Source organism: Pelmatolapia mariae, linkage group LG17 (assembly GCF_036321145.2).
Source record: "Pelmatolapia mariae isolate MD_Pm_ZW linkage group LG17, Pm_UMD_F_2, whole genome shotgun sequence".
Taxonomy (NCBI): Eukaryota; Metazoa; Chordata; class Actinopteri; order Cichliformes; family Cichlidae; genus Pelmatolapia; species Pelmatolapia mariae.
In genome coordinates this window covers 37,152,468-37,167,643 of record NC_086242.1, presented here as the reverse complement: position 1 = coordinate 37,167,643, position 15,176 = coordinate 37,152,468, and the positions used below count along the sequence as shown (strand labels likewise).

General features: G+C 40.9%; 1 protein-coding gene across 1 annotated transcript; it reads right to left on the bottom strand.

Annotated features, from left to right (window-relative positions):
* Positions 1-769: 769 nt before the first annotated feature.
* csrp2 (cysteine and glycine-rich protein 2) lies at positions 770-12,795 on the bottom strand. Its single transcript, XM_063460648.1, has 6 exons — positions 12,660-12,795; positions 11,024-11,142; positions 8,890-9,058; positions 6,654-6,783; positions 4,920-5,013; positions 770-976 (listed from the first exon to the last, which is right to left on the bottom strand). Exons 2-6 carry the CDS (start codon positions 11,133-11,135, stop codon positions 900-902), a joined length of 582 nt encoding a protein of 193 aa, XP_063316718.1. The 5' UTR covers positions 11,136-11,142; positions 12,660-12,795; the 3' UTR covers positions 770-899.
* Positions 12,796-15,176: the final 2,381 nt, after the last annotated feature.

Sequence of the window (15,176 nt, the reverse complement as noted above, 5' to 3'; positions counted from 1 at the left end):
ATATTTGAATGTTCCATTTTTTGTTTGTTTTATTTCTACCTTATACACCGCTGGGTTTGTTATTACCACTGGATGTACAAATTGTAAAGCAAAGACACTAGAGAACTAAGGCAGATGCCATTTTTGTTTTATTTTGGTTCTGTTTTTTAAAAGCTGAAATGTGATCATGCAATAGTTTTAAGGATAGAGGGAGGTTATATTATATAAAAGGCCTCCGAAACTTTTGAGCCTAGTGTTTGCATCATCAGAAGGGGACGGTTATGTCATCATTACACGTTTCAAGCCTCCATCTTTACTAACCACTGATGTCACTGCTGCCCTAAGAACATGACACACAGCAGCTTTGTTTTGTGTGCTTTAATGGTCAGAGGGCCCTGGCCCAGCTGTACATTTCATATCAGTAACTAGCCTCTTGTGTTCTAATAATGCCTTTTAAGTGAACATAGATATATGCAGGCTAGTTTTGTTTTTTGTTTTTCTTTAGGGCAGTTCACCACTTCAGGCTCACACAGGACATGAATTCAAAGCCATCTCAGTCCTCACTAGTTCTTCCAGCAGCCTAAAAAGTCTCTTCTGTCTCCCCCCTCCCCCGCCTCTCTCACCTTCACCATGTGGGATAGTAAAAGCAGAAAAAAAGAAAGCACATAATCATATCCAGTGCCTCTCTGCCCACCTCCAGACATCACTGTTACTCCGCTTCAGATGTAAACATATGGGCATGGTTCAGTTTTAATGGCTTTAATAATAAAATACAGTCAAATGTGACCCGTTGGTTTGTTCATGTTTTTTATTTTTTTATTTGTATCAACAGCACCTTTTAAGCATCAAAGCATAGAGGATGAAATATGTTCATGTTGGGCAGAGGAATGTAGACGAGTGACTGTGGTCCCACCGAGCCATCACTGAGCATGAACCAGAGCACCGGCTCCTTGGCCATAACCGAACCCTTTGGGGCCAAAGTTCTTGGCATAACACGCTGTGGAGGGAAAGAAGAAACATCAACAAACCTCTATACTTCTAATTGTCATTCTCTTTGAAAGCTTCTTAAATCACTGCTACCAGTAAATTATTTATTGTTGTGTAAACCTGAAATGGCACACAACACAAGCTAACAACACTTTGTCATGTTAGGTTGGAGCTGCTTTTCCTTGCACAACTTGATTCTTGGTGGCACAGATTCAACAAAGTGCTGGAAACTTTTCTCCAAAATGTTGATCCATATTGTTTCACAGCATCACACAGTTTGTTTGGTTGCACATCCAGGTTGTGAATCTCCCATTGCACTACATCTCAGAGGTGCTCTACTGGATTGAGATCTAGTGACTGTCAAGGCTGTTACATACAATGAACTTGTCATATTCAAGAAACTATTTTGAGATGGTGTGTCATCCTGCTGGAAACAGCCATCAGAAGTACACTGTATTCACATAGGCAGGGTCGCGGTGAACAAAGCTCATTTGATACTAATGTGCCAAGAAAATCCAAACTATTACCCCACTATGACCAGCATGAAGCGGGGATAAAAAGCAGGCTGGATCCATGCTTTCATGGTGCTTATGCCAAGCGCAGAGCCTACTGTGCAGAAATCAAGATTATCAGACCAGGGAATGTTTTTCCACGCTTCCATTGCTCAATTTTGGTGAGCTCATGACAACTGTAGCCTCATCTCCACAAGTTGTGTCTGTTCATCTGGACGTAGCGTTTTGTGCGAGAAACGTTTCGTCGCTCATCCAAGTGACTTCTTCAGTCTCAGCTGACTGCAGGTTTCCTCAATCTTATAAACAGTACATTTGCATAATGGCTGAAACCAGCACAACTGAAGGAACAAACGGCTGTGAGGTCAGTTCCTTAATCATAATTATGCAAATTCTCATGACCATTGATCAATTATGAGGATGTATACATCCTGGACAGGGAGGATTGCTGGTTTGAGTGCAGAGTCAAGGAGGCCATTTCTGAATCGAGGAGGGGGCCTAAGAGTACATCTGTCACCATCTTACAATGCTGTGATTGCAGCTGTTCCCCAACTCTCTGTGAGTGGTACTCATGGCCATTAATCAGTGGGCTTTGGTCAGTGATTGTTGATCATGAGAATTTGCATAATTATGATGAAGGAACTGACCTCACAGCCCATTGTTCCTTCAGTGGGCTGGTTTCAGTCATTATGCAAATGTCCTGTTTATAAGATTGGGGAAACCTGCAGTCAGCTGAGACTGAAGAAGTCACTTGGATGAGTGACGAAATGTTTCTCCCACTGAAAACACTACGTCCAGATGAACAGAATCAACTTTTGGAGATTTACTTACCTGGATGATTGAGAATGCATCAAGACGAAACTGTAGCCTCAGATTCCTGTTGTCAGCTGACGGGAGTGGTACATGATGCTTCTGCATACCTTGGCTGTAAGGTTGTTATTTGAGTTGCTGTTGCCTTCCTATCAGCTTATAGCAGTCGGGCTATTCTCTTCTTTTTGGACCCTTCTCTGATGAACTCTAGAGATGGCTGTGTGCGGAAAATCCAAGCAGATCAGCAGTTTCTGAAATGCTCAGACCAGCCTGTCTGGCACCAACAACAATGCAACGTTCAAACTCACTTAAAATCACCTTTCTTCACCATTCGTTTGGTCCATAAACCAACCAATAACATGAACCAACAGGACCTCCGTAGGTGGATTTAACCATTAACACAACTGTGTCAAGATGTCTGCTGTGAAAGCAGTTTGTTTTCCTGTTGCTTGCACTTACAGTTTTGACCTCTATGACCCAGTGACTGAGCAGATCTAATCACTGCAACAGAAACCTCCTGTGTGTACGTGTTTCCCGTCCTTTCAGTAGCAGCAGCGCCTGCTTTCCCAGCTTTAGCTGTTTATTTAACATGCACGTGTTAAGGTTCAATACCCCCGCTCTTTGGATTGTGGTAAAACGAAGACCTGCAGAATTTCCATTCTCTGTGTAGCATTCCTAGATTTCATTCAATAAACCGCAGCGTTTCCTTGAGCTCTGTCTGCAAACATCGTATCTGCTGTCCACATCTGTCTTTGAAACACTCAGGCGGGGCACCGTAACAACATCCAGATGTTGCTGAAACAGAGAGCGGACGTGTCTGTTAGAGGACAGCGAGCTGTCAGATTGATTGATAGCGGGAGCAGAGCTGAGGGTGTTTGTCTTTAGAGCCGAGTTGCAACATTCCTGCCCATCAGTGCACGGTTTCCTTGTGACGTTTAGCAAACAAGATCTGCTGACAGTTGTGTTTACGACTGTTTCTGCCGGTGTGTATCACTCTTCTGTTCAAGCAAAGCATCCCATTGTGCTGAGAGGAGAGAGAGAAAGCTTGTTGTGGAGGTCAAATTGGTCAGACTCTGTTAATATGACAGAGCCAAACCCACAGAAAACATGCAACACAACACCAGCTACAGCATGTTTCACTTCAGAAAGTCCATCCCATTTGACTTTTTGCTGACATGGTCACATTCACTGGCACAGGAGCAGAGAATAATTTGCATAATGCCATTACTGATCTAATAAACAATTAGCTGACTTTGTGTTTGTGAGTAACAAGTTAACCGTTCTGTCTCTTTTATGTGAAGGCATCATCCCTTGTGCAAGTCACAAGACTAACAGGACACACAGCACAATCTTAAAAGTGAGCAGCTCAGTCCTGAGTAGGGTTGCCAACCGTCCCTTGAAAATCGGAATCGTTTCGTATTTAGAAACAAAAGTATTGAGCTGAAAAGGGACGCACTTTGTCAAATGGTGAAAAAAATAATTTCACACACAAAAAAAAGAGCTAAAAAATTCCCCACACTGGGAAGGGTGAAGACTATCAGGTCGCCCAGCCCTGGCCATGAGGTGTCCCTTATTTATTTTTCAGGGAGTTGGCAACCCTAGTCCTGAGACTGATGTTTGTAAATGCAATGGCATTAGCATGCTGACAATGAACATGCTAACATACTAGCATGCTAAAAAGCTTTTAACCAAATGTACATCAGAGACAGATGGAATGTTATCTGCTTTGCAGGTATTTGGTCACAAACTGTACTGTTTCAATAATGCTGATGGCAGCAGAAAGTTAAAGGAACACACACATTTACCCCAAAGAGGCTCTGAAACCCTGTACCAAATGTCATTGCAATCCAATACCACTTGTCAGTCTTCCTGGTTAGATATTTGAGGACATGGGGAGTCCAAACAAACCTGACTCCAGTTTCTGCACTAAAGCAAATCTACCACAATCATTTCCAGCTCCATATTTTTATTGTTATTCCTGGACTTTACTCAAGTTTACTCTGTGTTATTTACTTAACACAGAGCCTTGGTGCAGCTGGATTTTGGATTACAAGGAGGTCCTTTTAAGCAAACTTTAATCTGACCGGTTCCCCCACGCAAACAGGTTTGAACAGCAGTGTTCCCCAACATACATTTTCAACCTGAATTTCGAGCCATGAAGTGAGATATGCCACACATTTCCTCCCCTCACCCCAACTGGTCGTGGCAGATGGCCGCCCCTCCCTGAGCCTGGTTCTGCTGGAGGTTCCTTCCTGTTAAAAGGGAGTATTTCCTTCCCACTGTTGCCAAGCGCTTGTTCATAGAGGGTCGTCTGATTGGTGGGGCTTTCTCTGTATCATTGTAAGGTCTGGGCAACTGAACTGAATTACTGAATTAAAACTGAACTAAATTAAAATTGAATTGAATATTATTCATTAACTCATTAATGGAGTGTCGATCTATCCAGTGGGAAAATGCACTGGTGCTGGGATTGCTTTGTAGAAGCTGTAAGTAATCTCTCTTAATTCCTGGGTGGAGTTATTATGGTAGCGGAGACGTCTCTCTGGAAACCTTTTCAGGAAATCTAAATTGTGTCTGAAGCACTCTGTTGTAATGCTGGAATGAAGCATTGCAAATTATTTAGATTTATCTCACCTTTGCAGTAGATTTCTCCATCTTTCTCAGTCTGGGTGGTCGACTCCAGGCTCTTGCCACATTTTGCACAGCGGAAACAGTTCTTATGCCATGGCTGCAACGAAAAGCAGGAAGATTTGATCTCATATCAGCCATTATGCTTTTATGCCACATCTAGATTAAACTGCAAGGCTCGTACAATGTCAGGTCAATTCTATAACAGCTGATACCTGCACATGCTTCTTGGATCATGTATCATCAGTGCTTTTATTAAATCCAATTAAAGCAACTTGGCTTTCCCACGGCCTGGGGCGTTTTCATTACACAGAAAATTACAGGTCATGTCTTAGCCAATGAGAAGAGCCTCTCCTCCCATTAGGAAACACATTAACAGCTCTGATGACATCACCAGCTGTTACTCAGCTCATACATGAAGCCACAAGTGATCACTGACAGGAAATGATCCACTCCTCCCACTTTGAGAGGCAACAGAAATCCAGCACACAAATCTTTTGTCCTCCATGGACAGCTTTTCATATGAGCAACTGCTCTGAGAGTTATTGATTTCTGAAAACATCCTGCCGATACGTCCCAAGACGTAAATCAGAGCACTGACAACAGCAGGCTTCGTCCGATTAACACCAGCTGTCCGGAAGCTCCCATCCAGACTCTGTGGAACGGCTTCAATCAGAAAAACAGTATTTGCGTTCTCTCATTAGGAGAAACCGCAGCAAACCTCCAGCGTGTGGTTCAGCACAGGCAAGACCATGTGTGTTCAATCCAGTCAAACCAGTCTCACCCCTGTGGTTTGCAGACCGTGATCCAGTGGAGTTCAAGGACCTCATTTGTGCTGGGACTGTTCATGCTAAAGCTGTGTTTGATGAGAGTTGTGTAGAGCTGAGTGGAGTCTGCACACTAGGAAAGTGTTTTCTGAATAACATTAAATCACACTGCAGATTGCCATCGATCTAACTGATTTAAAGGTGTCTATAGTGCAAACAGAACAAAAACAGCACAAAGGTGCAGTTGTGTGTTCTTAAAGCAAGTCCACATTAACATAATAATAAATTCATAACATTTTGTGCCAAGGGTAATAATTTTTGAAACTTGGCTGAACTAGTGAAAGTTAAATAGCTGACTTGGACAATGTCTTGAGCAGATGCCTCAATTCAAAGTTCATATTGGATTCATATTCAGAGATGCATCTCTCTCGTTTAAAGGGCACCTGATATGCTGATTTCAACTCTGTTGTCATCTCAGACACTTCGACTGTAGCTTTGCATGAGTCACAGTAATCCTTGTTGCAGATCTACCGTAAGCACTCTCTGATTGGCTGCCTTTCACCAACCAGAGTTTAGTGCCTGACATGACAATATTAGGCATATCCATGTCAGCTGAAGCCGAAGCTTTTGATTCACTGGATTGCTTGTGACTTGATTGTGAACCTTGAGCAACCAACTATAAATGACGCAAAGTAACACGTCCCTGCTGTTATGTTTATTATGTCCAAGACTAGATTGATCAGCATTCAATGATGTACCAGCTCATGGGGGTCACGATCCATCAAACCACACAAAACTTTAGTTCTCGTCACAACTGAGAATGACAAACGTGTCCTTGACATGAAGCATTTGTGTGATTTTGGTGAAGCCCTACAAAGTGGACACTGTGTGCCAGTTTCACTAAAGCCTGAAAAGCAGAGAGAGTGAAGATCTGTGGTGTGATCTTTAAACATACTTCAGGTAAAACTCTCACCTTGCCTGCCCCCATGATCTTCTCGGCTGCGTAAACCGAGTCTCCACACCGGGCGCATTTCTCCGAACCGCCAAACTTCTGAGCAAATTTGGATGGGTTGGGGTTGGTCGTGGGTCTGTGAGTCTGGGTCCTTGGGTGGGGAAGGGCAAATAGATATACAACAAATTATTTCAGAGGAAAAGTTAATTTATCGTTCACATATTCAACTCTCATTTTAGTCAGACTGACATTGGCCTGTAAATTCAAAGATTTCAGAGTCATAAAATCAACATATCAGACTATTTGTGGTGCTAGTGTTGAACAAAGTAGGATCCAAAACATTAAGATCCAGAAAAAAAAAAAAAACCTGACTGCTCTGCTGTCTGTTCTCTGCCAATGGTGGGAAAATGAGCAGTGCACCGTGGGGCCCGGAGCAATGCTTATCGAAGGGTGACTGCCAGCCTCAGTGGCCCCTGAATGAAGGTCTTTGTGATGGAGGATACAGCAGGGTGAGCGAGATCCTACTGGTTACATAATAACTCTTTCATAATCGAATCACCTGACGTCTGAGGCAGGGTAATAATTATGCAGTGTAACAAACCCTCGGATGCAATTTTGCCTTAGGAGTGTCCAGAAAATATACCCAACCCATTCCCGGGCTACAGGCTGGAAGCTTGATGGAAAGCAACGATCCTGTGAGGTTAGATGATGTTTTTCACTCTTAGATCTTTACTTTGAATTTCAGACTTGCCTCATCTTGTACTCTGGGTTCACACAATTTCCATTTTAAAATGACACCATTTCCAAGATTCATATCTGCATACTTCATGGCAGATGAATCAGATCTTATCAGACCTCAAAGGACAAACATGTTTCTCATGTAAAGGAATGAATTTAAAACCCACTGTTGCAATGTACTGTGTTGTGAGTTACTGTACATGCAAACTGTACTAACATTATAACCCACAAAGGTTAGTGCATGGCATTTTACTGTAGCTAATGGTCAACAGTGAGAAGCCTGTATCCTCTTCAAAGACAGGTCCCAGTGTCCTATCTCACAGTTTTAAAGCAACCTAGCTCTGCACCAAAACCTGTTGAATCAAATGATTATTATTGGAGGTAAACACTGGTTATAGAATCTATTTCCAGAAATTCTCATTTTTAAAGACAATATTTGCATTAGTGTAAAAACAAAAATATGTTTCCATACTCTTTTTTGTCCCTTTATCCAGATCCAAATTCTATACTACTCCTTCCATACTGTGTAGGAATCTTGTGGATCTACATCTGGGAATTGACTTAGCCAAGCTGGATTTGATAAAGAAGTGGAGTTTTGCCAATATTCCTGTAAGGTTTCTTTCCTCTCTCAAAGCGCTGTGGTTCTTGCAGAAAAGGGCTGGGACTGTGAAGAGCAGAGGCTTATTCATGGTAATGAAATCTTTACTCTGAACGACACTACTCAGGCAAGCTGATCTGTATGCAAACATACAGATTGTCTTGTTATTGCCATTTGTACACATTTAAATTGCATCTGGTGATATTTTCAAATCAGGCAAAGATTCATTTTACAGGACAGCGCTCACCTACATAGCTGCATAATAACCTCTATTTCTGGTTTTTGTGTGAAGTAGTTTGTGTATTTGGGATCAGCTTCAAGCTCAGTTCCATAAATACGTGCTGTTAAGAGACAATGGCACTGTGACAGTCAGTAACCACAGCTTATAAAGATCATTACAAATAATGCAACACTAAACAGTGGCCTCGACAACCACACCGCAGCATTACATCTGTGTAATTATGTCTGATGAATGATGCTTTGTTAAGATATTATAGTTTCATAGTTACTGGCAACATTGTTGGGAATTTACACAAAGTTAACACTTTTTAAACTCCCAGCAGACACACAGAAACAATAAACGTCACAAGAACTCAGACAAGAGTCAGTATACAGTTACATCACTGCATACAGTAGTGATGTCATGAAATACCATGTGGACATGTTAACTGAAATAACCATTGTGATCACAGTTAGTCAGAGTTACGCTTTAATCATTATGTAAATGAAGTGTTTCCTTCTGACTGTCGCCAAAGTGCTTAATCATAGGGGTCATTTGATTGTTGGGTTTTTCTCTGTATGGATTATTGTAGGGTCTACCTTACAATATAAAGCACCTTGAGGTGACTGTTGCTGTGATTTGGGACTCTATGAATGAAACTGAATTGAATTGAATGAAACATTCATTGAAGTCCAGCTTACTCTTCAGGCTTGATTCCCAGCCGTTCTCCCCGATCCATGTTGAGTGTTCCTGCTCCCTGTCCATAGCCATAGCCTTTAGGACCGTATTTTTTCCCATAGCACGATTTGCAGTAGATCTCCTGGTCATGACTGGCCAGAGTGGTGCTGTCCAAACCCTTCCTGCAGACCACTGTGGACACACACAGAGCAGCAGTTATGTGAGAGGAAAAGTCTTCTAAAATTCTTTTCACTTGGTTACATTTACATGTATTTACTGCCTAAATGTAGCACATGATATGTCTGAAATACTATAAAGATTTTAAGTACTAGATGAAATTCTAATATTTATTATTAGACTCCTTTAGAGTAGCACAGATCCATCCATATTCAATCTGGAACTGGGTTTTAGTGCAGCCCCTCAGTTCCTCCTCCTCGTTTCTTTCCCTTTACAGTCATTCTTCCCTTAAAGTCAGTGTTCTAAAAACTGCGTCCCTCTCACAAGCAGCACACAAAGAGCAGGTGAGCTGTGTGTCTGTGGTCACCTATTATGCTAACTTCTAACTCTGTGTTCTTTGGGATTTCCTAAATTAGCCATGCAGGGCTCAAAATTCATTTTTTGAGTACTCCACCCAGTGTCTGAAACATGGCCCTCCAGCTCCCCTCGTAACTAACTTTGTTCTGAATGGCTAAATTGACATAATGTACCTGGAAGGGTAATTTACAGTGTCAGCTGAAAGCAGTCCACTTTCTGTCAACAATAACTGTGGGAATGAAAAGAGCTGAAGATTGTTTGTAGTTTCTGTTTTATCCTCCTGTGTAACTTTAATGACCAGTTTTGACACCTCAGTATACATCAATAAAGACGCGGCTTGACGAACATTAGAATATCTCTCCCACTGAAAACGCTACGTCCAGATGAACAATATGACAGAAACAAGGGTTACTCCTAGTAGGTGTCCAAGGGGGGAAAGTAAAATATCTGATAGCTGCAAAGGTCTGAAGAGCCAGTTCAAGAATGTGAAAATTAGTTGAAAGCAGGTCAGCTGCTAAGAATGAGAGGTTCAAAGACCTCTGGCATTTAAAGTTCACATCTACAATAATCAACAAAACAAGAACAGATTCTTCAAATTCCAGTGTTTTCTCTTATAACTTTAACATCATTTTGATTGCAACTGCAGGTATTTAAATAACATAAAGTAAGAGGTTAAAGAAAATCAATTCCAGCTTGAGTCTGGCTGTATACCAGAGGTGTTGGAAAAATTGACAGCATCTTGGCAGGTTTGTCTTAGCAGAGAAAGCAGCGTCTGTAAAAACAAAGGCTCCACGGGTGCTTTAGGCTGCACGCTAGTGCCCACGCTGGCTGCTGGGATTAGCTGAATTCTTTACACAATGGCCTTCACTATGAGACTGTCTGAATCTGGTTTCAGATTTCACACAACTGGCAGGAAAAATGTCTCCATTCACGTCTGCACGTCTCCCAGCCAACACTGTCAAAACAAGACTTGCATGTCCCATTGAATGGCACCTAAATCCTGACTTGCCCTCCTCAGTTTGTGATGCACTTTTAAGTTTTTTCACAGTACTTCCTCTTTGCTTCAACTACATGTATACTAGTATTCCCCATGTGTTGCCACAGGCACTGACTGTGAATAAATAGGTGAGACAAAGACACAGATAGTGTACACAGAGTCATATGAGGCTGTGTGACTTCTCTGTCAGCATAAAGCTATCTTTCTTAAAAATCAGTGAATGTCAGAAAACAGAGAATTTGTACAAAAAAGGAACAGCAAGTGCCCTTGCTCATCACCTCCTGGGTCAGACAAAGCTGTCTTTGTAATAGAGCTGCTCAAAAAGAAGAAACCCGCCTTTTGTGGCTCACACTGTTTTGCTCTTTTCTTGACAGCAGCTCTATGGAGAAATATCCTGATGTCTTCGCGAGGTCTTCACTGGAACATTTTCACTGACATTTTGAGGCTGGTTTGGGGTGAGGATTAGTGAACGAAATGTCAGAGCAAGCTTTCTTAGGTGACCTGAGGAGGCGAAACAGAGTTCAAGCGGCGTCCTGCTTCGGCGGGGTCTACGCTGATGACAGGAACGTTGCTCAATCTTATTCCAGATAAAGTTATATTTGCATTTTGATGCAACATGTACTTACTGCAGAGAAAACAGCATTTATGGAAACTCTTGCCATCACACTGCACTTCCTCCGCGTGGTAAACTGTCCCGTGGCATGCTGCACACTTGTTGCCTCCTCCCCAGTTTGGCATGGTGTTTCTGACAAGAGACACAGAGATGATGAGAAAGGTTAAACATCTCGTCTGTTCCTCCTCTGAACTTCCAAACACGAGTGAGTAAAAAAAAAAAGGACAGCTGTGTTTTCTGTCATATTAAAGCACTGCAGGATTTATATCACAATAACAATGATTTAACTGAAAATTACAGCTACAGGCCACAACGTCTATCCCAAATGCATAAACAAGGTCAGCCTTGACAAAAGGGCAGACTAATACCCAGAGGAATGCTTGCGGGCGCCATGCCTCAGAGCTTTTGTTTCCCGATGAGCTGTGGCTGAAGGATGCAAACATTAACTGCACAGAAGAAGTGAGAAATAAACAGTGTCTTGTCACACCATGCCTCTCCCTAACGTTTGTCCATTTGCCTGTAATTACAGATTAATTCCCACTAAATACAAATGCAACATTTTAAGTTTTCCCTCAAATGTCAGCACAAAACAAACCTGCTATGATATCATAGTTTGGAAATTAAACTTGAAAATGGCTGTGATTGTTCATTACTTGAGGAGGGAAAACTAAACACAGCAGAACACTCGAGACTATTAATCTTTTCTGTCACAGGTCTCCTCCCTGTTGGATTAGAGACTACAGCACAGGCCCCCAGCATGAGAAGGGATCAAAGCCCACTAATGCTATACTTCAGGAGCTGATGAGAAAGTCGGTGTGGAAGTGCACAGGCCAACAAGTCTGCTGGTACTGGCTGTGGAAGTGTATTCCAGTCTATCTGAGAAAGAGTCTGAGCTTTTAGATCATGGCTGGACACGAAATCTTCCAGTGAAGCAAGACTAATGAAGCTGCATGGAGCTCCTTAAGAAAGACTCACTGAACCCTTTTCAAGAGAGGAAATCTGAAACTTATTATAAAATAAGAAATTAAATGTTTTTTCCTGCCATTTCTCACATAGACTACAGACTGCATTGGGACAATTGAAACAATAAGGCGACTCCATAACATATCAGTGAATGGTAATGGCGTTATTTTATATTATTCTGGAATATGAACATATTGAAAAAAGACAGGAGTTAAATTCTTATTCTGTCAGCCACGAGCTGTAACTTTTTGTTTTCATTTTTACAGTGAATTTATATTATTAATAATATTGTCACCCTTACAAAAAAGCAGCAGTTAAAGTTAAAGTTAATATCACAAAGATGCATTTGTCTGCTGACTTTGCCCTTTAGGCACAGTTTGACCAGTTTGTTCGATACTTGATTATAACTGGCTAATGAACAGCTGAACACCGAGCAAAGAGTTTTGTATTAACGTTAGCTCACTGCTGTTTTCTGACATTGAACCTCGTTTCTTAAGTATATCTAAGTTATCAGTGAAACGCACAAAAGTTGCCCGATAACTAGTCTACAAACATTTTGCACCAAAGACCAACAAGATTAATTCAATAATTTCTGTAATTCAAAAGTAATCTTTTTATCTTATCTTGTCACTGGAACAGTGATTAATTCACACCGCGAACCCAAACCGGTTAAACAAAAAAATTACCTTAAAATATTTTTTAAAAAGAAGAAAAAACAGCCAATATCCAAAACTGGTTGAGCTCCACCTCAGAGTCTGAATGGTATATCCAGAAACCTCTGTGGTACCTCCAGCACACACACACACACACCGTACTGCCACATAACGCTCTGCTCCGCACATTTACAGAGAAAGGAGGGGTTTCACCCAGGGGCGTGAACTCAGCACTGCTGCTTTCCCGTGCGGTCGGAAGAGTAACGATTTATGTTGACATTGAAGGTAGACTGTTTAAAACAAACAAACAAACAAAACGTGGGTTCAGTGACAGCCTTACTGATCATAAAGTGCTTATGAAGCAATGCGACATATCAGTTAAGACCACAAGCCAGCTGATAATAGTTTCCCTACGAGTAACCAAGTTGGAAGAGGTTGTGAAAAGTATTTAATTTGTCTTTTGTGTGGGACAATTATGGTGGCAGTAGAATTGTATAATGATGGTGGATTATTCCTATAACAAAACCCCAAAAGACTTATTGTTTTATTTTAAGTCATACCACGTACCAGTGGCTCGGATTTCAAATATAGAATTATTGTCTTATCCATTTATACTGGATCATGTGGTTGAATATATTACTACAGAGAGCATGCAGAACCACCAGCTGTGTGCCAATGGAGAGAGTGCAGTCTGTCCTAAAACTCATGGATTTGTGCAGGAAAAAGGAAGCTGGTCTTCCTGTTAGGATTACAGGAAAGGAGACAGAGACAATAGACTTTAATACAATAGACAATATTATATATTTGCATTTGCGCATGCATCCATTTACAGGGAAATCATTTGCAGTATCCCAGAAAATTTGTCAGGGCTTAAATCACCACTGCTGTAAAATTTGCTGTAATCTTGCACCCTGCTGGACACAGAATGTAAAAACCACTACAAGAAAATTGTTGTTGTTGTTTTTGTTTTGTATCACTCAGGCAAGATAAAGAAAGAAATCAGTTATATCAGACACTACAGCTCTAGAGACAATGGCAGTGATGCGGCACTCACCAGTACAACACTCTTCAATGACTACGTCATAAACTTCAAAAATAAAGGACCGACGATTCTTATAAATAGATACCAAAACTATATATGAAAGCTAAAACAGATACAAAGCCGTATTCTAAGTGAAAGATTGACTTCAGCACAGTTCAATAAGACACACAACAGTAATTAATTAAAAAGTCAAATCACAGAAAGAATCGCTCTTGAAATGAGTAGACTTGAATTATGCCCTTCAAAGAGGACCTGTTATCGTTTCCTGTTCTGTATTTTTTTCATCCTAATACAGTGGCTTTGCATGACTCAGTTCAAAATAATCCTCATTTATCTTGATGCAGTCTTATCTGCCATTTTAGCTCCCTTCCCATTCCCTTATAGCATCCTTGTGATTGGCTGCCTCATGCAAACTGAAGATTTGAACTGCAGGTAAGCGGGACTGCTGTGCTCACACCCAGCATCTGAAACAAAGGGGGGGGGGGTATCTGGAATTTTTTATAGCGTGTTATAAACAGAAATCAGCTATAATTATAAAGTTGCTATTTTTACAGTTCATTTATGTTCCAAGTTATACTGTCGATTGTGTGAAAATAAAAAGGTATAGTCAAAGCTACAGTTTAAACACAAAAATACATTTTACTGCTGATGTTGCCCTTTAGGCACTGAGTAGTTTTTGTGAAACTTGGTTACAACTGGCTAACAAACAGCTGAGCACTGAGCAAAGTGAAGAGTTTGACATTAATGTTAGCTAACCGCTATTCTGTGACATTTCCCTGTGTCTTTACTGAAACATCACTACTACAACAGTAAAGAGAACATTCTGGTAGAGCCTGCAGATAAGGTAAACGCAGAAAAATTGCCTGACAGCTAGCTTACAAACATTCTGCAAATGAAACCAACGAGATAAATTCCAGCTTGATTGCTTCCAGCTATACCTTACCATTAGCCCACCACAAACTTGCTACAAATAAAAAAAATCCCTCCATTAAAATTTAAAGTAAATGGGAAAAACTGTTGTATCTCATTAAAAAGGCATTTCTGAAAGCTGGACAGAAGTACTCGGGGCATGCTGTAATAACTAAATGAATTTTCAGAAAGTATTCAGGAATCTCAAGCTTTAGCTATAAGGTCAGGGTACCTTGCTCCACTATAAGAAACATTCTGGGTAAAAATAAAATTAGTTAGAAAGAGGAAGGCTGGAACTATGAGTAACCAAAGGAACTAACACAATGTGCTCCCCGAGGCTTCTGGGACAATTTTCCATGGTTGTATATAGTGATAGGAGAAAAATCAAGACCCAGAATATACACAAAAGAAAGAAATGCATTAATATTATAGAGTATATTGTTAAAAAAACAACAACAACAAACTTAGTGAACTGGAGGAAAGTGTACATGAAGTATGAATGATGTAAACGCCTGATGTAAAACTACAAAAAGTAGCAATGTTAGTTTAAAAAAATGAATTCAATACAGAGCTCTCGGTTGTTTTGTGACAGTTTTAGG